Source organism: Canis aureus, chromosome 1 (assembly GCF_053574225.1).
Source record: "Canis aureus isolate CA01 chromosome 1, VMU_Caureus_v.1.0, whole genome shotgun sequence".
Lineage (NCBI taxonomy): Eukaryota > Metazoa > Chordata > Mammalia > Carnivora > Canidae > Canis > Canis aureus.
This window is the reverse complement of record NC_135611.1, coordinates 107,325,074-107,346,794: the sequence shown is the minus strand read 5'-3', so window position 1 is coordinate 107,346,794 and position 21,721 is coordinate 107,325,074. Positions and strand designations below refer to the sequence as shown.

Genomic DNA, 21,721 nt, shown 5'->3' with positions numbered 1-21,721 from the left:
TCTTCAGGATTATGCGGTGTGTTCCTTTCTTCCTTCAGCTATTTTTAAGGTTTCATTTGTTGCATTTACATTTTTAATCCACCTGGAATGTATTTATGTTCTAGGCTAGTTTCTGGCCGCTCTCCCAGAAAACAACAATCAGGTGTTGCCTAGCAACCGCCACTTGGGTTGGAATTGGGCTTCTTTGAGAGGGAAGAACAGCTGCACTCCCCTCCGAGTGGCCGGCAACCCCAAGCGTTGCCTAGTAGCGCCATTTCAGAGGATGTGATTGGACCCTTCACACGACCCTCCCCCCATCTCTCCGCGGCAGAAAAAATTTAACCAGAAACCTAATCTCGCCGATAGAAAACTAGGGCAGCGTATGCGTTGCATAGCAACCAGGTCTCCGGCCCCTCCCATTGAAACCAGAGGCGGAGCGGGCGCCTCGCTCAAAGATGGCGGCCGACTACGGCTCTCTCCATGTCTGTCACTCTCCACAGTCCTGACAATGACCCAATCTTCCCCGTCAGGCCCCTGAAGGGGTTCGCTATGCTCTGAATCTTGCACGCGGCGGGTACCTACGAGGATGGAGATAGAACCAGCGCGCCCTGCGTGCCCCGCACAAACATGGCCGCGGGCGCGCCGAGCCGCGGCGCTAAGACGTCCCGCGCCGGGGGGCGCGCAGCGCAGGCGCACTTCCGCTCTTTCCACAGCGGCTGCGGCGGCCGCGGCGGTGGCGGCGGTGGCGGCTGCTGCGCGGGGCATGGTCCCCGGGTCGGAGGGCCCGGCCCGCGCCGGGGGCCTCGTGGCTGACGTGGTGTTTGTGATCGAGGGTACAGCCAACCTGGGGCCTTACTTCGAAGGGTTGCGCAAGCACTACCTGCTTCCGGCCATCGAGTGAGTGCCGTTTCCCCGACTTCCAGCCCGGCCCTCCGACTTTAGTTTTCCACAGTCTCTTGCCTGACCCCGACCTTTTACCTCCGACCCTCGCAGGTATTTTAATGGTGGTCCTCCTGCCGAGACGGACTTCGGAGGAGACGTGAGTCTTGGGACTCCTGAGTCTGTAGAAGGAGGGAGGCGGGGACCGGACTCCTGAGTCTGAGGAAGGAGGAGCCCGGGGACCGGACTCCAGGGTCCGAGGGGCGGAGGGGGCCGGGGATGGACTCCAGAGTCTGAGGGGGGAGGAGTCCAGGACCGGACTCCTGAGTCGGAGGGCGGAAGAGCTGGACGGGAGTTCCAGATGAAAAGTTCCTCCCTCCTCCTCTCCCAGTATGGGGGTACCCAGTACAGCCTCGTGGTGTTCAACACGGTGGACTGCGCTCCCGAGTCCTACGTACAGTGTCACGCTCCCACCAGCAGCGCCTATGAGTTTGTCACCTGGCTCGATGGCATTAAGTGAGCATTTTCTTGTGTTAGGGGGTGGGTTGGGGGACCCTGTGAGGGACCATGAACGGATGGCGGCTTGACTTGAGTTTCAGGAACCGTCGCTCACACTGGGTGGCTGAAAGGACTGAGAGGGATTGTTTTTGTCCATAAGTCACTTCTGCGGTGGGTTCCGTGTGCTCAGCGTTTTTGCCCTCCGATGTGGAAGTAGAAAAATCTTCTCAGTTTGGGAGGCCTGTTGAGCTCCAGCTCCGATCTCGTACTGTGTGGTTCTCCGCATTTGGTCGGCTGTTCCTCATCTCCACCGTAGTATTCCTATTTCACATGGGCCTCTTGAAGCCTGAGTGCAAGGGGGGCGTGGGGCCTAGGCCAGGATAGATCTCTCTGTGCTCTGAATGGGATTTGGAATGTTCACATTGCAGGCTCCCGCGGGTACAGATAGCCTGTGGTCATATCACAGCTAAACCATCGAACTCCCAGACCCAAGAGTCCCTGCTCCCTTTGTGCCTAATGTAGTTTATCTCTTGTCGCTTTATTTATTTTTTTTAAGATTTTATTTATTTATTTATGAGAGACACAGAGAGAGATGCAGAGACATAGGCAGAGGGAGAAGCAGGCTCCCTGCAAGGAGCCCAATGCGGGACTCGATCCTGGACCCCAGGATCATGCCCTGAGTCAAAGGCAGATGCTCAACCACTGAGCTACCCAGGCGTCCCTATCTCCTGTCTCTTTAAAGGGGGGGATTAACATTATAGTACTTGTGTTAATTATTTATTGTGTTATTTATTCTTTGTTGTGTAACACATTATCCCAAAACTTAGTTGCTCAAAACAATAAACGTTGATTATCTCATGCCATTTCTGTAAGTAAGGAATTCAGGACTGGCCTAGCTGGATAGTTCTGGCTCAGGGCCTCATGAGGTTGCAGTCATGCAAGGGACCAATTTGTTTTCAAGGTAGCTCACTCTGTGGCTGGGGGAATGTTCTCCTGACGTGGCAGCTGGCTTATTTCAGACGAAGCAACACAACAGAGAGGGCAAAGAGGAAGCTACAAGGGTTTTTATGATCGAGTTTTAGAAGCCACACAGCGTTGTCTCTGCCACATTCTGTTTGGTAGAGAAGTCAGTCCTGTTCAGTGCAGGGAGCATGAGGGGAGGTGAATCTCAAGGGTGTGAATAACAGGAGGTGGGGATTGTTGGGGGTGGGGGGTGCTAGCTACCATGACTTCATAGGCATAGGCATTCTTTGGGAATTGAATGAGTTAGTTGGCTACTACTTAAAACAGCACCTGACATGTATTAAGTGCTATGTTAGTGTTCACTGTTGTTTCATGCCTGTTTCTTGGTTTGTGAATAGATAATGGTAGTTCAAATGTCCATGCTCTCTGGAGGATCACAGGAACTAATTTTCCTATGGTGCCTTCATACTGCCTAGCCCAGGTCTGGTCTGTGGTTAGAGTTCATGAAACGGCACTGGTTCATGATGGCTCTTCTCTTCATTCGTTTGTACGGCAAGAGTTTGCTACTTAGCAAACTGAGTGCCTGCTCTGTTCCAGGCTATGTGTGTGCAGGACTAGGTGCTGCACGCCCACTGGGAAGTTGACACCCAAGTTTGACCCCTCATGGCCATTAGAACTAGTAGTCAGGACAGAGTAGGATTTCCCAACCTCAGTACTGTTGACACTTTGGGCCAGATAATTCATTATTGTGGGGGACTGTCCACATGGCAGGATGTTCAGTAGCCTCCCTGGCCTCTAGCCACCAGGTGCCAAGAGCCACCTCCAAGTTGTGACCAACAAAAACGTCTACAGATGATTGTCAGCTGTCCCCTGAGGCAGGGGGTAGGGAAGGACAAAATCCACCCCAAATGAGAAGTACCGAGATAGGTTGTTTTAAGACATGAATAATGGTAAGACGGGACTCCCTGATGCCCAAGTTCAAGTCTGATGTCTAAGTCCCTAGCGCCAAGCACAAGGTCTGGCACCAGGGCAGTCTAAGGAGAACTGGGTGGAATGAGGGAATATGTGAGTGAATGCCCAGAATGCATTTTATATATATATATATATATATAATTTTTTTTTTAAGATTTTACTTATTTATTTGAGAGGGAGACAGAGTGTGGCAGAGGGAGAGGGAGAAGCAGACTCCCCTCTGAGCAGAGAGCCTGAAGCCGAAACCTGGGCTCAATCCCAGGACTCTGAGATCATGACCTGAGTCAAAGGCAGATGCTTCACTGATGGATCCGCCCAGGCGCCCCCTGAATGCACTTTATACTCTGATTCTTCCCAGTGAACTATAAGCTTCAGGACCCAACTCAGAGGTCCCTTCCCTGATGCTGGCAAGCAGCCATCACTCCCTCCTCTGGGCCTGCCCCTCCCAGCCGTCCCCTGTCGCAGCCCCATGCCTCTGGACTATGAATGGCTAGGTCCCTGGTGGTCCTTCTGCTTTTTGTTTCCAGCTGGGGCCTGGCACTCAGAAGGTCTCAGAAGACCTTGACAGTAAATAAATGAGTGAAAGCCATGAAGAAGATAATCACCAAGAAACCAAAGCTTCTGGTAGGTGTTGACAGGTCAGGACAAGCAGTTAAACCCCTTTATTTGAAACTTCCCAGAGGCACCTGGGTGGCTCCATTGGAAGAGCATGTGACTCCCGATCTTGGGGTTGTGAGTTTGAGCTGCACACTGGGTGTAGAGATGACTTAAATAAGTAAAGAGAAACTTCAAAATAAAATAAAATAAAAAAACCTTAAAGATGGACAAATAAATAAATCTTTCCAGAGCCCCTGGAAGATAAGAGGGAGATACTTTTTGAGCACATTCAGCATATACCCACACCTCCTCCTAAATCAGCTTAGAATACACTATATCTTTAGCCAAATGAAAAAGCTTTGTATGCTGTGTGCTCCCTGCGGAATTCTCCCAATCGGTTGATAAACATTTTAAGCCATTTACATTGGCAGCAGTCAGCGGTTTACCAAGTCCTGTGTAACCACCTAAATTCAGTTTCTGTGACGTTGCCGGGGGAGTCTGGCAAAGAGATCACAGAGTTGGCGGGTTTTGTTCACGCCCTGAGAAGAAATCTTATCTTCTCCTGGAACGTCCCTAACTTAAGGAACAAAGTATGTAGTGTGATCTTTGAAACATCCTTGCTTTGGGAAGATTTATTTCTGATGTTCCAATTCCTTTCTTTCAAGAGGGGTGGGGATTGTTTCCTCCTCCCCTACAGCGATTGACCCAGAATCAGAAAGAATAGAGGTAGAAGGAAAAGAGCCCTGAGTGTGTTCTCCCTAGCACTGTGACAGTCTGTTTGTTCATTCATTCACTCCTTTTCACAAATGTTTGTGGAGGAAACTGTCCTGAGCCCTGAGGAACTGGGGACCTAAGACAGGCCAAGCCTGGCTGCTGTTCACATTCACTCATTTTGATCATACCTCAGTGGGGATGAGGACCCTCCAAAGGCTTATTACCCTGTGAAAGTGGGCACTGAAGACTCCAGTGGTTGTGGGGGGGAGGTGTGGGCATCAGCAAGAGACCTAGGGAAGCAGTAAGAATCAGAGCCCACCTGTAGCACCAGGGCACGTTCATCTTCATGTTTGCACCATTGAAGACTTTGCTTGGAATTCAGGTTCATCATGAACTTTATGATATTTAAAATATATTATGTAACTGACCAGATTTTTACTTCTCCCCATTTTCAAGTGTTTCTCATTTCCCAGACAAAATATTTGTTACATATCTCTCTGAGCACGGAACAGACAGCCTACACTCAGGAAGGGAAGAACAAGTTTTAGGATCTCAGGGTGATTGATTGGTCACATTTTCCCTCATAAGTTACTTTTTTAAATTGAGGTAAAATTCACATAACAGAAGTGATTGTTTTAAAGTGAACAATTCAGTGGCGTTTAGTATGCTTAACGCTGTGCAACCACACAGCCCCAAAACACAGTTTCATGCCCCTAAAAGGAGACATGCACACATGACACAGTTGTTCTGTATCTTACCCCCTGCACTCCCCCCTAGCCTTCTGGCCAGGCCCAGCCAGGGCACCTTTGGCTCTAAAAGGCTTATGAAAATAGTGGTTTGATTTATTCAGGAACAGGAAGCAGCTGCAGAGTGGATGCAGGGTTGGTTTATTCGTTGGGGTCTACCCCAACTCTGGCCTTAAAGTTCTGGTGCAGAACAGAGTCCCTGTGGTGAGGAAGAGAAGGTCTGGGAGCAGGGGGTGGGGGTAAGGAGCAGCAGCATAGCATGAATGCCCTGAGAGGGGGAAGGAAGGCATCGGAGTCATGGGGCCTAGCGGGAGAAGAGGGTGGAAGCCTGCAACTGGAAAGAATGGGCATGAGAGCTGGGGAAGGGAGTGGAGGGGTCGAGCTGCTGTGGCTTACTCATCCAGGAGGCCTTTTCTGAAGCCCTGTGTGTCCTTGAGCATGTTGGACACAAGCTAGAGATACCTCAGACCGACCACTTGGTCTCCCTCCCTGAAAGCTGCCCTGGCTCTGGGAGTCAGGTGCACTGTGGAGGTAAGCTTGACAGTCACAGTATACAGTGACATGTGATATGATTGAGGGTGGGGCCTAAAATCAGGTGGCAGCTGAGGCAGGCTTCCTGGGGAAGGTTGTTGGGCTTAGGTGGGGGGTGTCATAGGATAGATAAGCAGGGATTTTTCTCCTGGGCCAGAAGAGGGGTGAACAGCACAAGACAGAAGACTGGTTATGTGGCAGATCATGGAGACCAGGGACATGTGAGACATTCTGGGGTACTTGTACCCAGAGGAGGGTGGAGCAGGAAGGTGGGCAGAGCCCGAGGCACGGAGGGTCTCAGATGCCCAGCTAAGAGCATAGCTTTATTCTGGCCTTAACAGACATGGTTGGATTAGGCAGCCCTTTGTTACATGTATGTACGTGTGTATCTAAACTCTGTGTCACACATGGGGCTCAAAGTCCGACCCCAAGATCGAGAGTCCCACGCCCTGCCAACTGAGCCAGTCCCAAACCTTTAGCCATTCGTTTTTCAGCACACTTTTCCAGAGGCCTCCGTGATGCCAGACTGTGGGGTAAGAGAGGACTCAGACCTGTCCTTGCCTCAGGGAGACCAGCGCAAGGGCCACAACTCACGGGGACAGGGCCCTCAAAGCTCCCAGGGAGGGGCCCAGTCTGCACACATGTTCAGAGTCAGCCTTTAACAACCACGTGACCTGAAGAGCTGTGGTGATGGCAGCTGCACTCACCTAGAGGCCTTCCCTACACCACACCCCACATGACCCGGTGTCTTTTCTGCACATCAGATGGAAGAGAAACTGGAATCTGTATATTGGTTACCTGGGACTGCCAAAAGGAAATAGTAAAAACTGGTTGGCTTAGGGGCACCTGGGTGGCTCAGTCAGTTAATTAAGCGTCTGCCCTCGGCTCAGGTTATGGTCTCAGAGTCCTGGGATCGAGCCCTGCATCAGTCTCACTACTCAACAGGGAGTCTGCTTCTCCCCCTTCCTCTGCCTCACCCCCTACTTCTGTGTGTGGGTGCACTCGCACACTCAGTCAAATAGATAAGTAAAATCTTAAAAAGCAAAACAAAACTGGTTGGCTTAGAACCACAGAAAGAGGAATCCCTGGGCGGCTCAGCCGTTTGGCACCTGCCTTCAGCCCAGGGCGTGGTCCTGGAGACCCGGGATTGAGTCCCACATTGGGCTCCCAGCGTGGAGCCTGCTTCTCCCTCTGTCTGTGTCTCTGCTTCTCTCTCTCTCTCTGTGTCTCTCATGAATAAATAAATAAAATCTTAAAAAAAAAAAAAAAACACACACACACACAGAAAGGTAGTGACTCACAGTTTAGTGTGGAGGAGTCCAGGATCAAGGTGTGGGCAGGGCCATGTTCCCTCTGGAACCCCTAGGGGAGGCTCTTTGTCTCTTCCAGCCTCTGATGTCCCTAAATGATCCTTGGCTTGTGGTAGTGTTGCTCCAATATCCACATGGCATTCACCTTGTGTCTCTACATTGTCTTCCTTCTGAGCATGTCTGCTTCTGTATCCAAATGTCCACATTGGATTTTGATCACAAGGACACAGGTCATGTTGAATTAGGGCCGACCCTGTGACCTCTGTAGTCACCTCACCTCTGTAAATATCCCGTTTCCAAATAAGATCACGTTCTGGTACTGGGAGTTAGGACTTCAACATTTCTTGGGGAGCGGGGCACAATTCAACCCATGACAAGGGGAGGACGGAGGAGGCCCCCACATTGAGCTGGGAGGGTGGGCCAAGGCCAGGCTGGCTTTAAACATGGAACAGCCCAAAGGGAAGGTGCACAGGGATGGGGACACGGGATGAGATCCTAGGCCAGGTGTCCTGGGCTCTTCCCTGTTCTGTGTTCTGGCAGGACTGCTGGCCAGAGGGCCTCCATCAGGAGAAGACAAACAGCCCTCATCCGCATTCACTAGGCCTGGCGCTGAGTCAGCACGGGATAGAACAGGAAGCTCAACAGGGTCTCTATGCCCCAGTGCAAAGTGGAGTGTGGGGAGGAGGGTGACACAGGTGCAGGCTCTCCAGGTGTGAGCTGGGGGCTGGGAGGTGGCAGCCCTGGGTGCCACGGGGAACCCTGGGGCTGATAGTCTCACCCCTTGCAGGTTCATGGGCGGGGGTGGTGAGAGTTGTAGCCTCATCGCGGAAGGCCTCAGCACGGCCCTGCAGCTCTTCGATGACTTCAAGAAGATGCGGGAGCAGATGTGAGTGTGCCCAGTACGTGGGGCCCCTAGGTGTCTCCTTCCACCTGACTTTGTTTGTCGCAGGACTCCACCCACGCCTCACACCAGGTGGGGGGGGTGGGTGGGCTGAGTGCTGAGTGCTCTAGGCAGGCGGCAAGAGGTGTCCCCTGGCCAATGCCTGGTCTCGGTGTCCTCATTGGGAAGAGGAGCCTTGCTCTGGGTCTGCCGCCTGCTTCCCCTATCTGCTAGGGAAGCCAGAGGGAGTCAGGAACCTCTTGGGGTCTCGGTGTTCTCGGCTGTAAAATGGGGCTGGTACTCCCAACTTCCTGTGGGATGGACCACTTGCACCCTGCTGGGGCTAGGGCTGGGTCTGTCCCTTCTGGGGGCCCCTGTTGTTACCGGCTCCACGTCTTTCCTTCTCCCTGGCAGCGGCCAGACACACCGCGTCTGCCTCCTCATCTGTAACTCACCCCCGTACCTGCTCCCTGCCGTCGAGAGTACCACATACTCTGGGTACACCACAGAGAGCCTCGTGCAGAAGATAGGTGAGGTGAGGACTCCTGAGCCTGGGCAAGGGGCTAGGGCTCGACTCCCAGATCTCAGGGAAGAGGGGGCTGGGGCCCGGACTCCTGACTTGGGGCCTGCTCTGCAAACAAACACCTTTGGGAAGAACTATAACCCCAAATCCCCTGTGGCAGCTGATACAGGTCTCAGGGTTGTTTGTCTCAAAGCCTGATGGGAATCCTGTTTTAAGGCCCAGGAGATGTGGTAGCCTGGGGGTGGCCCCTGTGGCCCCACCCTCACCGCTTATCTCTCCTCCTGCAGCAAGGGATCCACTTCTCCATCGTGTCTCCCCGGAAGCTGCCTGCCCTGAGGCTTCTGTTCGAGAAGGCAGCTCCACCGGCCTTGCTGGAGCCGCTGCAGCCACCAACAGATGTGAGCCAGGATCCCCGGCACATGGTGCTGGTGCGGGGGCTTGTGCTGCCAGGTGAGGCCTGAGTACCAGCAGTGGAGTGAAGAGGAGAGGGGCAGGCCCCCTCAACTCTCTCTGACTTGGTTTTTTCTCCCCTTCCTCAAACCCCTTCATGGGGGGCTTGGTTGTTCATGCTTCACTCTCAGTTGGGGGTGGCTCAGCCCCAGGCCCCCTGCAGCCAAAGCAGCCGGTCCCCCTGCCTCCAGCTCCACCCTCGGGTGCCTCACTCTCAGCAGCGCCCCAGCAGCCTCTGCCCCCCGTCCCTCAGCAGTACCAGGTATGGATGTTGCCAGAAAGGGAATGTGTTCCTGGGTCCTTGTGGGATCCCTTGCCTCTTGGGGAGACCTAGCTGGGTGCTGGGGCTTGTAGGGTGACAGGACTCTCCACTGGGACGCTAGGATGGGTGGACTCTTGGGGCCAAGGAATCACATCCCTGTGGAGTGATGGGAGTCATCCTGCTGCGGTGTCACAACTGGGGTAGCTGTGCCTAGTTGGGAGGGGGCATGGTGGCATGATCCCACGGGACACCTTGACTGGGGTGTGTGGTCCTCATTGCCTTCCACTCCCAGGTCCCTGGGAACCTGAGTGCAGCTCAGGTGGCTGCCCAGAATGCAGTGGAAGCCGCCAAGAACCAGAAGGCTGGGCTGGGCCCCCGCTGTGAGTCCTGAGGCGGGAATCTGGGGTGGCCTGGGGTTGTCCAGACCTCTCTGCACATTTGTCCCCACCTCTTCTCTTGGTCTTTCCCACAGTCTCACCCATTAACCCTCTCCAACAAGCTGCTCCAGGAGTGGGTCCCCCCTTCAGCCAGGCACCGGCCCCACCACTACCCCCGGGGCCCCCTGGCGCCCCCAAGCCACCCCCTGCTTCCCAGCCCAGCCTGGTCTCCACTGTGGCTCCTGGCCCAGGCCTGGCCCCCCCTGCACAACCTGGGGCCCCATCCATGGTAGGTGTTTGTATGTCTGCCCCACTGCCCTACTCATTCCAGCTGCTAACAGAGCAGAGGCCAAGCAATTTGTCTTCCTGAGGAGGGTGTAAGGGTACATGAGTCTTGTTCTGGTTCCTCAGGGGTTCCTGGGGCTTGTGCCATGGACAACTGAGACTAGAGGGTCTGAGGATGGAATTGTGGGGCTTTGGCTTCTGGTGGGTTAGAACTGTTCAGAGGTGTCCCAAGGGATCCTGGGAGTCAGGATATCCATAGGTCTTCAGAGTCCTGGGATCCTACAGAGTCAGAGCATTTACGGTCTGAGGGACCATCGAGTGGTGTTGAGGAAGGCGCCTGTACTCTGCTCCTCCTGCTTGTCTGTCTCTCTCGGGTCACCCCTCCCAGGAGATGGTCTGACCCTGCTCCATTGCCCTCCTTGCTCCCCTCTGGCAGGCAGGCACGGTGGCCCCAGGTGGGGTGAGTGGCCCTGCCCCGGCGCAGCTGGGGGCCCCGGCCCTTGGGGGGCAGCAGTCAGTGTCCAACAAACTCCTGGCCTGGAGCGGGGTCCTCGAATGGCAGGAGGTGAGTAGCTTGAGGATCCCTATGGATCTCATGGCCTGTTAGGACTGGGGACTAGGCCAGGGTCCCTGTGGGGCCGTGGCTGGCCCTGTGGTCCTGAGTAGAGTCTCAAGGAAGCCTTGAATTGGCAACTAGGGAGCTAGTAAGAACTGGGTTGCAAGTGAAGAATGGAAAAGTCTCAGGTTTCAAGGTATGATGGGGGTTCGGGGGATCGTGGCTGATCTAAAAGAGGGGCCCAGGACTTGTGGGACTAATGCTGAGGGAGGTCCTGAGCTCCGGGCTCCCAGGGTTGGGTGGGAGAAGTGGAGGAGACTGGGCTTTGGGGCTCTCTCCGCCGTGACACACGCTGCCTTTCCACTCAGAAGCCCAAACCTGCCTCCGTGGACGCCAACACCAAGCTGACGCGATCGCTGCCTTGCCAGGTCTATGTGAATCACGGCGAGAACTTGTAGGTGACTGTAGGGCTGGGGGCTGGTTGGACCTGGGCTTGCCTCTACCTGACTCCTCTCCCATCCTGGCCCCCAGAAAGACTGAGCAGTGGCCTCAGAAGCTGATCATGCAGCTCATCCCACAGCAGTTGCTGGTGAGTGGCTCCCGGGAGCATTGCCCACCCCTGCTGGCTGGCTGGTCCCATTCTCTTCCCTCGTCCCTTCCTTGCCTGCCTTCCCCCCTCAGCATGCTGGCCGGCCTATGTGGGCCTGTGTCTCTCCCTCAGACCACCCTGGGCCCTTTGTTCCGGAACTCAAGGATGGTGCAGTTCCATTTCACCAACAAGGACCTGGAGTCCCTGAAAGGCCTCTACCGCATCATGGGCAATGGCTTTGTGAGTCTGGGGCTGGGCGGGGTTGGGCAGGAGCTGGGCACCTGCAGGGCTTCTAGAACCAAGATGGCGGGAGGGATGGGGTGCTCCCTTCTCCTTCCCTTCCCCTTCTTCCTCCTGCCCTTCTTCCTCCTCCACCCTCCTTCTCTTCCTCCTCCTCCTCCTCTTCCTCCTCCTGCTCCTCAGGGCTGACTGGTACGTGTCCTCTCCCAGGCTGGCTGTGTGCACTTCCCCCACACGGCGCCCTGTGAGGTGCGTGTGCTCATGCTCCTGTACTCGTCCAAGAAGAAGATTTTCATGGGCCTCATCCCCTATGACCAGAGCGGCTTCGTCAATGGCATCCGGCAGGTCATCACCAACCACAAGCAAGTCCAGCAGCAGAAGCTGGAGCAGCAGCGTGGGGTGAGCAAGCGGGCCCCCCTCCCTCCAGCACCCACCCCTGCCTACCTGGGTGGGCTTGTGGCCAGACCCCCGGCATCCCTCCTGGGCTCCCCTGCTGGAGCTTACTGTTCTCCGGCCATGTGGCCACCTGAATTCAGTCCCTTCCCCACGTTTTCCTGTGATCTTTGTACCCTTTAGGGTTTCCATTGTCTCTCAGACATGGCCCCCTCTTGGGGACTTGGGAGAATAAGGTTTACTTTGCAGACCATCCACCCCCAAAGAATGTTCCTAGCTCCTAACAGGTTCCCCCACGGGTTTCAGAAGGCTCCCTGACCCCCCAAACACAGGATCCCCCACTCCCACCCCGTCACTGACCTGCTCCCTGTCCCACACAGATGGGGGCACAGCAGGCACCCCCTGGGCTGGGCCCCATTCTGGAGGACCAGGCGAGACCCTCACAGAATCTGGTGAGGAGAGGGCTGGTGGGGTCAGGGCCAGGGCGGGGGAGACCCCAAAGGACACTGTCATTTTGAACTGATCTCAGAGGCCAAGAAGTGTGGGGAATCTGCCTCGTCCCTCATCCTCATCTCTTCCCACCAGCTCCAGCTCCGCCCACCACAGCCCCAACCTCAGGGCACTGTGGGGGCCTCTGCGGCCTCAGGACAGCCCCAGCCCCAAGGGGCTGCCCAGGCCCCCCCAGGTGCCCCCCAAGGTCCTCCTGGAGCAGCCCCTGGCCCCCCCCCTCCTGGACCCATCCTTCGGCCTCAGAACCCTGGGGCCAACCCCCAACTGCGGAGTCTCCTCCTCAACCCACCTCCGGTGAGATTTGGGGGTGGGGGGCAGATGGGAGCCATGGGGCTGGGCCCTAGGCCCTAGGCCCTGAGGTTCTGGTTGTTTTGTTCGGGAGGAAGGAGGTTGGCTTTGATCAGAGGGTGTGAATAGGGCCCCACCAAGGGCTCCAGGCAGACTGGTTCCTCTGTGTCTGTCTTACATGGGTTTCTGCTAAGATACCTTTAAAGAAAGACCCCCACCCCCCACCCCCTGCCCAACCACTGGATGAGATGTTCTCTGAGCACCTCTGTGCTAGAGGCTGCTTGGTGGGGTGGGGGCTCTCTACTGGGGGCCTCTGAGCCACTTTCTTTGTTCTCTCAGCCTCAGACTGGGGTGCCCCCACCCCAAGCTTCCCTCCACCACCTCCAGCCACCAGGGGCTCCAGCACTGTTGCCACCACACCAGGGCCTGGGGCAACCCCAGCTGGGGCCCCCCCTCCTGCACCCACCACCTGCCCAGTCCTGGCCCACACAGCTTCCCCCGAGAGCTCCGCTGCCAGGTAAGGAGTTCCCCGGGGAGGGCGGAGGTCTGGACTGAGTGTCCCAACAGCCCCTGGGCTAGAGCCTCAAGACTGAGGGCTCCTGGGAAGTGAAGTCCTGGATTCGAGAATGGAAGCTGCTCCCCGCCCCCTTCTTGGGAGGCTCTGAGGGCTATTGGAAAAATACAGCCCAGGGGGTCAAGATCTAGTAGGGCAAGAGCTCTTTTTGTGATTCCATTCCTGTGTGTCCCCGGGGTTGATGGGAAACCTAGTCTTAGGGCCAGAGAAGTAGTGTGGGGGATGGGCTCCTAAAGGCTCATGGGAATCAGCACATTTGCGACCAGACGGGGCCAGAAGGTGCCTCCGATGGATCCCCCTGGGGCTTCCTAGAAAAGTCATTACTTCGGGCTTCCAGAGGAAGAGGGCGGAAGCAGACCCAGGGCCCTCTAGGGCCCCAGGGACTACTGGGAGATGCAGTCCCTTCCCCACTGCCCCCCAGGTCAGATGCTGCTGAGCGGGGGTCCCCGGGGCCCGGTTCCCCAGCCGGGCCTGCAGCCCAGCGTCATGGAGGACGACATCCTCATGGATCTCATCTGAACCCCCGACACCCAATAAAGTTCCTTTTAACACACGCCCCGGCTCCCGTCACTGACGTCCCCCAGGACTGGGCAGGCGGAGACCTGGGGGGAGACCTCTGTGTCCCTGCTCTCGCTGCAGCACATGTCCCTGAGGCTCTGGGCTGGTGACACCAGGGCCTCTGCAGTGAGTCAGGCAGTCTGGTGCAGCCTGGCTTTGGGCTGGGGGGTGGGACATGGAGGTAGGCAGGCAGAGCCCAAAGGACCGTGTGCCCTGGTGGAAGTAGGGTTGGTACCCGGAAGAGGGCTCTGAGCCAGCTGAGCTCAGCAGTCTTGGAGGAGAAGCGGGAGTTGATGAGGCCAGGAAGGAAGGCAAATGGTTATCTAGGTATGGGGACAGCAGAAGTGAATGTGTGAAGGCAGGAGAAAGATTGGGATGATCAGAGGCCCAAGTCCAGCGTGAGGAAGGAGGGACCCAGAGAGGGAGGCAAGTGCCAGGTTGGGAGGAGGCTTGGGTTCTAAACTGAGTGGCTCGAGGTTTGTCCTGAGGACACAGAAGAGCCAGGGAAGGCCATGGGCAGGGAGCAGGTCTGGGCGGGCTGGCTAGCACAGCCTCTGGGTTGTGAAATGTGACGGGACAGGGCGAGACAAGGCCAGGAATGCAGGGAGGAGGCTAGGGTGGTGGCCTGGGGAGGGGAGAAGCCAGTGGAGGGGTTGGGGTCTGAGGCAGGGGGCAAGTGGGGTGAGTCTGGGAATGGCATGCCATGTGAAGGAATTGGGGGTGAAGAGGTGGGGTCAGAGTCAGTCCCTGGCTCCTGGCCTGGGTACTGGTAGATGGTTGAGCCTCCCCACGTGAGGGAACTGAGATAAGGAGCCAGTAGCGAGTGCTAATGGTCCAAGGAAAGTCGAAGTCACAGCTCACATGTGGGGAGTTCAGGATGTGTTCTTAGGAGACAGCATATGTTTGATTGTTGAAGCCACAGGAGTGGATGTGATTCCATGTGAGGAGAGGGCCAGTCCCAGGTCCCAGAGACTGACTTTCCAGGGCTTTAGACAGGGAAAACCTGGCAGGGAATAGGTTTGGAACGTGGCGAGGCAAGAATGGCCTCAGGGAGATGTCTAGGGGGCAGCTGGGTACAGACACGATGTGGAGTACAAGGATGGTCCAGCCAGGAGGCAGACAGCTCGTGGTCTGTTGCCAGACTCTAGACTATCCAGACTAGCATCACTCAGCGCGTGGTCCATGCCTGGACCACCAGCATCCGCATTGTTTGGGACGCTGGTTAACATCTGATTCCTGGGCCCCATCTCAGGAGAGAGGTTGCAATCTGGTGGCCCGTGGGCCACTCTACAGATGAGTTTTGTTTGGCCTTCCCTGTGTTAGCACCGGTAGCATTTTTTCCTAATGGGTTAGCTATAAAAATCAGGATAATTCACACACACACACACACACACACACACACAAACACACACACACACACTCTCACATACAGACACACATCCAATCTGCAGCCTTGGCTTCTCTTGACAAGTCAGAAGTTCTGGCACCTCTGGGCCTGCCCTTCTGCCTAGGAACAAGGGGCTGGAGCTGCCCCTTTCGATGGGGCGTGTGCTCTCTGATTCGCCACAGTCCCCACCACTCCCGTTTGGCTCCCCCACCGCCAGGCAGAGGGTCATTGCCTTTGGGCTGGCACTGTGGTTGTTCCTGTGGTAGCATTCAGAGGCAAGTGAAATCTCTTTTGTACCCATGTCTCTATCAAAAGTGGCAAAACGAAAGAGAGACCGAGAGGGCCACGTGTTTCGAGAAAAATGGGAGCGAGCCTATTTCTTTGTGGAAGTGAAGAGCATGCCTATGTGTTTAATATGCAAAAAAATCGTATCTGTGTTGAAAGAATACAACCTGAGACGTCATTACGAATCAAAGCACAGTAAGAGCTTCGACCAGTATACAGAACAGATGCGAGATGCGATACTCGCTGAGCTGAAAAAGGGCCTCAAGTGTCAGTAGGGTTCGCTTTGGAAAGAAAGCAGGTACGAGAAGCGGCGTGGCTGCAAAGTGCAGTTGGAGTAACGAGAAAAGCACTACCCCGGGCGTTAAAGCCTTCGACGGATGGCAGATGGCGAGTTTATAAAGGAGCAGGACAGCGGGTCCTGGGCAGAACCACTCGCCTGTTGAGACTATCCTCTTAGCCTGATGGGCGTTTGTGTTGCGCCATAAGTTGAAGATAAAACCAGAAGATTTACAAGTCCAGTTGCTTGAAAGAGTCGACTCCATTGTGGCCTTTTCTATCGTTGCTCATGAACTCTTACCACCTGGTTAGCTTTATTTATTTGTGGTATTGAGAATTTTGATGTGACCGAAGAAGTCTGTGACACGGTGCCCAGGCAGCCCCAACTCTGGGAGATGAGCTATTTTTTTGTGTGTCTATTGACAGATTTCCTAAGCACACTTGCAGACCGTCATGGTAACCTCATGATCTGTGTCACAGGGAGCCTTGTCAGGACACCTCAATCCCAGGAGGCAACATTTGGTGACACAAGTCAGCTCTTTGCCTCAGTCACCAGGACTTGAGTTGTGTTCAGAAGGAACACACTGAGGACGTCCTCCACACGCTCCTGTGCTTTAACCATGGGCAGGTGGATGGTGACCTTGACCCAATGTATTTTATAGAGGCTCTGTGACCTGGTCGTCACATGATGGTGTGGAAGGGATCTGAACTGTTGAAATCGACTTGATTCATCTCCAATGAGACAAAGGCCACACCTTCATTCCCCCCGAGAAGGTCAGGCAAAGACTTTTTGGTCGAGGTTATATGACCCTTCTGAACACTATTTCTCTGCAAAGATGTTCACAAACAGCTACTTGAATGTATGATCGTGTTTTGTCCAGGCCTGGCAAAAACAGGGAAGCCACCGGCAAGGAATATAATCCTTCGCCACTGTTGCTTTCCAGAAATGAAAGACATGGCCTGGACCATAGTCACCCAGACGGTGGGGTTCAAGACCAAATTCCCCCAAAGGCTCTCTATGTCCAGACTTTGTGAAAAAGAACTAACACTGTCCAGTTTGCCTTGGTCTGTTACTGTCGATCGTGTGAATGCAGACTACAAGTAGTAGTTCTGACTGCAGGGCGGTAGGGTGCTGGTTCCTAACTGTGATGCCATTGGAAGATCGCAACCCTACAACCATCTCCAGCTGGTGTCTTGAATCTTGGCGTTTGGAGGTGCCCATGCTTGTAAACAGCTGTTTTCCGTTACAAAATTGAATCAAATTAAATCCCGTTCCCAGTTACGGATTCAACGTTGAATTCTAAACCGCCTGTCCCACCGTGACATCCAAAGCCTGACGCTGACCTCTTGGTGCGGAAGGGGGTGAGGTCAGCCTTCTGGCTTCAAAATCAAAGGAGCAAAAGAATTATGAAAGAGAAAATTTTAATAATTAAATATTTCTATTTTTCAATTTGTATTTTTTCAATTTTGAATTTGAAATATAAACTCCAGTATCATACATGTTTGTATTATGTTCCATGCATTCACCATCGTTCAGTAAAGATACAATTTGATTATATTTCTGGCCGTCGACTTTTCTCATGCCTGGCTAGTTCACTCATTTATGTGGCCCGCCTGGCTCCTGTAGGCATTTGAGTTTACCATCCCTGCCCTGGCACTGCTGAATGGAATCTGGGGGGTGGGAGGGAGGCTGGAAATCAGCATTTTGAACGAGCTCCCTAGGTGGCTCTCACACAGACAAAAGGTGGAGCAGGAGACTCTGGAGGTAGATGAAGGGAAAGTGGGTGATGTTTCCCGGGCAGTGTGTGTAGCAGGGGTTTTTGAAAACTCAGATGGCTTCAGGGACCAGGCAGGTGATGGAAATGTGTGAAGCGGACAGGTGTAAGACAGTAGGGAGTGATGGGGACTGTGGCGAACTTGCAGAGTGCTTGCCCCACCTAGTGGCATTCAAATTGCAACAACAACAACAACAAAACACTGTGAGGACCAAACAAAATCCGGTTGGGGGTCTGACAAGGCCACCGGGCCGCCATTTTGCGACCTCTGGAAGAAGATTTGGGTCAAAGACATTCTTGGGACAGATCCACAAATCAGGGTTGGGCAGGGAGCCAGAAGGCAGGAGGACCAGGCAAGTGTGTTCTGGAAGCTGAGTGTTTTTGAGGAGAGAGAGTGATCATCAGATATGCTGCAAGGAGAAGATGAGGGGAGTGCAGCCAGCACTGTTTCCACCCGGTTGGTGGAAATAGCCCTGTAAGGAAACACAGGTTTGAGTCCGGGACAGATTGATCAAAAAGAAATGTTTCCAGCTGCTGGTTTGTCCATTTCCGGCCAGTGAGGCCCTCTTGACCTCAGCACCCAGGTAGATGAACCGAAGGGTCCAGCCTGATGCACTCACAGGCGCGTGTTCTTGAGGAGAGGCACAGGAGAGCCCAGGGTCACTAGAATGGAGAAGGAAATAGTGAAGAGCTTAGAACAGCAGGGGTTAAACTCCGGCTCTCTTACCCATTAGCTCTGGCTTCAGGCAGGTCCCTGTGGCTCTCTGAGCCAGTTTCCCCCGTGACAGGCAGCAGCTTCTCCACAGGGTTGAGCACGTGGCAGGCTCAGCACCGTCCTCCCCACGGGAGAGCTGCTCTTAGCTCTTGTTCTCACTGGTCAAATGCACTCCCAGAAGGCAAGTGTAGTGGGCCAGCCTGTTTCTAAAAGTGCAGGCCAACTTGTCAAGATCACCAGAGCATCCATGGAGGTTGTAATTGGTCAAGCGACTAGTGGAAACATTTCTTTTTAAGATTTAATTATTTATTTATTCATGAGAGAGACAGAGAGAGAGAGAGAGAGAAGCAGAGACACAGGCAGGGGGAGAAGCAGGCTCCATGCAGGGAGCGGAACGTGGGACTCGATCCTGGGTCTCCAGGATTATGCCCTGGGCCGAAGGCAGGTGTTAAACCACTGAGCCACCCAGGGATCCCTGGAAACATTTCATTTTTGATCAGTTTGCTTTGGCTGCATCCAGAGCTGGAAGCAAGACTAGGAAATTCGTGAGAATTCTCCCAACTGGCAAAAGTGGCAGAACATAAGTGTGTGTGTGGGGGGGGAGGTTAGAGCAAAAATGTTTATTTTATTTTATTTTATTTTATTTTATTTTATTTTATTTTATTTTATTTTATTTTTTATTTATTTTATTATTTTATTTATTATTTTATTTTATTTTATTTTTATTTTTATTTTTATTTTAATGAAAGACACAGAGAGGCAGAGACACAGACAGAGGGAGAAGCAGGCTCCCTGGGGGGAGCCCAATGGGGGATTTGATCCCAGGACCCCAGGATCACGAGCTAAGCGGAAGGCAGACGCTCAACCACTGAGCCACCCTGGCACCCCTGAAATATTTCATATATGTGGGGTCAGTTTATCTTGTTTTTTTCTTTTTTTTTTTCCACTTAAGTAGTGGCCTCGCATCTATATCATTCCTTGCATGTGACCCCATTAAATGGCCACATACCAATTCCACATGGCATCCAGTCTGTAGAGCTTGTGAGTGTGTAACAGACCCTACCAGGCAGGGACTTACACAGCAAGCATTTGGGGCACAGTTGCTCTGGGTCAGGAGTCCAGACGCAGCACAGCTCATACCTCCAGCTCATGGTCCGTCTGGGTTGCAATCTCATCTGAAGGCTCAGCTGGCAGAGGGCCGACTTCCAAGCTCATTCACCGGCTCACCGGTGAGTTTCAGGTCCTCGATGGTGAAAATCTCCCGCCCACCCCCGTTTCTGACCACAGAGGCCCCCCTCACGCTACTACTAGCATGGCTGCTGGCTTCTCTGGAAGTGAGTGGGTACCCAAGGTGGAAGCCAGAGTCTTCTTGTAACCCAGTCATAGAAGTGATATCCCATCACTTCGGCCATATTTTGCACATTACAACTCAGGAGGCCCAGCCCCCACTGAAGCTGAGGAAAAATAATGGGAATATAATACCAAGAGGTGTGGGGGTCCCAGGGGCCATGTTGGGAGCTCTGCCACATGGCACATGGCAGTTGGTTAGCTGTGCCAGTTTTCACTTAATCAAAAATGCTGTAGAAAATGAGCATATATGTATTTTCATATATTTTTTGTTCCTTTGTGCCAGCATTCCTGTGGGATCCATTCCTAAGAGCAAAATTTCAGGATTGGAGATCATGCCGATTTTGTTTCACTTCACTCTTTAAAAATTGAACTTTTTTTTTTTCCGTATATATAAAACCTTTATATGATTCATACTTTAAGAGGTTCTAAAACCAACCCAATGCATGGTCTCTCCCAGCTCCCTCTGGAGATCAATTACCAATTTTCTGGTGGTTTTTTTATTTTTTATTTTTTGTTTTGTGTAAGGTCCATGCTCAACATGGGGCTTGCACTCACAACCCTGAGATTGCGTTGTTTGCTTTACCGACTGAGCCAGCTAGGCGCCCCTCAATTTTTTTTTATAGATATTAGTTATTTATTCATGAGAGATAGGAGAGAGAGGGGCAGAGACACAGGCAGAGGGAGAAGCAGGCTCCATGCAGGGAGCCTGATTGGGCGGGGTGGGGGGGTTCCATCCAGGGACTGTGGGATCACACCCCGAGCTAAAGGCAGATGCTCAACCACTGAGCCACCCAGGCGCCCCTCAAGTACCAATTTTCTCATGTGTTCTTTTGGAGCTACGTACAAGCAGGTGGAAGCAAACAGAAAGACATTCATTTTCTGGGTCTGCTAACCAGTGCAGGCTAGTTTATATTTCTAAAACAGCTTTACAAAAAAAAAAAATAAATAAAACAGCTTTACAGGAGGTATAATTGATAAACAAAACCCTGCACATACTTTGATGAGTTTGGACATCTACATATACTCGTGAAATCGTCCCTGCAATCAAGGTAGACATCTGCCACCTACAAACTTATGTCCCTTTGGGTTTCTCTGTGTGTGTGTGGGGGGGGGTAAGAACACAAATGAGATCTACCCCCTTAAATTTCAGCTCACCGTAGAGAATTGCAGTCAGCATTGTGTCATACAGCAGAGCTCTAGAACTTTGATACAGCCTACTTTACTCTGTAGATTACTTTTTTCATCTGACAACATATCTTGCAATTTATACCAGGGCAAAAAGCCCTCTGTTCTTTTTCATGCCTGCAGAGTATTCCCTGTGTGAATTAGACCATTTTTTAAAGCACCTATTATTGGTCACATAGGATGCTTCTGACCTTTGTGGGTGCCCGTCTTTTTTTTTTTTTTCTTCTTTTTTTTTTAAAGATTTATTTATTTATTTATGATAGAGAGAGAGAGAGAGAGAGAGGCAGACACACAGGAGGAGGGAGAAGCAGGTTCCATGCCGGGAGCCCGACACGGGACTGGATCCCGGAACTCTGGGGCCATGCCCTGGGCCAAAGGCAGGTGCTAAACCGCTGAGCCACCCAGGGATCCCCCCCCCCTTTTTTTTCTTAAGATTTTTACTTATTTATTCATGAGAGAGGCAGAGACATAGGCAGAGGGAGAAGCAGGCTCCCTGCAGGGAGCCCGATTTGGAACTCCATCCTGGAACTCTAGGATCATGCTCTGAGCTGAAGGTAGACACTGAACCGCTGAGCCACCCAGGTGTCCCTGTGGGTGCCCATCTTAAGCTGAGGCAAAACTGCCAAATTGCCCTTCCAAAGCCATCTGGTTTCTTGTTAATTTGTGGGTATGGATCTCACCGCACCAGGAGAGGCGAGGTGGGATGTGGTCATCTCCATGAGAGGAAGAAGACCACTGGAGTGTTTGGAACAGTGTGCTGGGGGGGTGCAGGTAATGGCTGAGAGGCAGATGCGAGAAGTGCTGTGGTGACAGGGATGGGCAGGTCCCATCTTGAGTTGATAGCCATGGTGTGCCTCGGGGAAGAGGGACAGGAAAGTGAGGCATTCACTCCTGATGCCCCTCATTTTTTCCATCAGGTGGGGGTCACGAGCTTCTGCTGAGGTTAATCAGGAACCTGGGCTCAAGACCCCCCTCAGCCTGTTCTTGGCCATGATCTCAGGCTTCCACCTCCCCATCCTTGGGTTCCCTGTTTGTAGAATGAGGATGATAAGATTGCCATCCTCATGGCAGGAG

The 21,721-nt window shown here is 53.2% G+C and overlaps 1 protein-coding gene across 2 annotated transcripts; it reads left to right on the top strand.

Annotated features, from left to right (window-relative positions):
• Positions 1-686: 686 nt before the first annotated feature.
• MED25 (mediator complex subunit 25) lies at positions 687-17,180 on the top strand. Of its 2 annotated transcripts, none has more exons than XM_077844827.1 (18): positions 687-876; positions 973-1,018; positions 1,250-1,374; positions 7,977-8,075; positions 8,484-8,604; positions 8,880-9,042; positions 9,174-9,304; positions 9,597-9,684; positions 9,777-9,970; positions 10,403-10,531; positions 10,891-10,976; positions 11,054-11,111; positions 11,244-11,351; positions 11,562-11,750; positions 12,125-12,196; positions 12,330-12,548; positions 12,882-13,059; positions 15,377-17,180. In XM_077844827.1, exons 1-18 carry the CDS (start codon positions 743-745, stop codon positions 15,619-15,621), a joined length of 2,385 nt encoding a protein of 794 aa, XP_077700953.1. In that variant the 5' UTR covers positions 687-742; the 3' UTR covers positions 15,622-17,180. The 2 variants fall into 2 exon arrangements, with proteins under 2 accessions (XP_077700953.1, XP_077700960.1); XM_077844834.1 differs by lacking the exon at positions 15,377-17,180 and adding an exon at positions 13,538-13,669.
• The last annotated feature ends 4,541 nt before the right edge of the window (positions 17,181-21,721 follow it).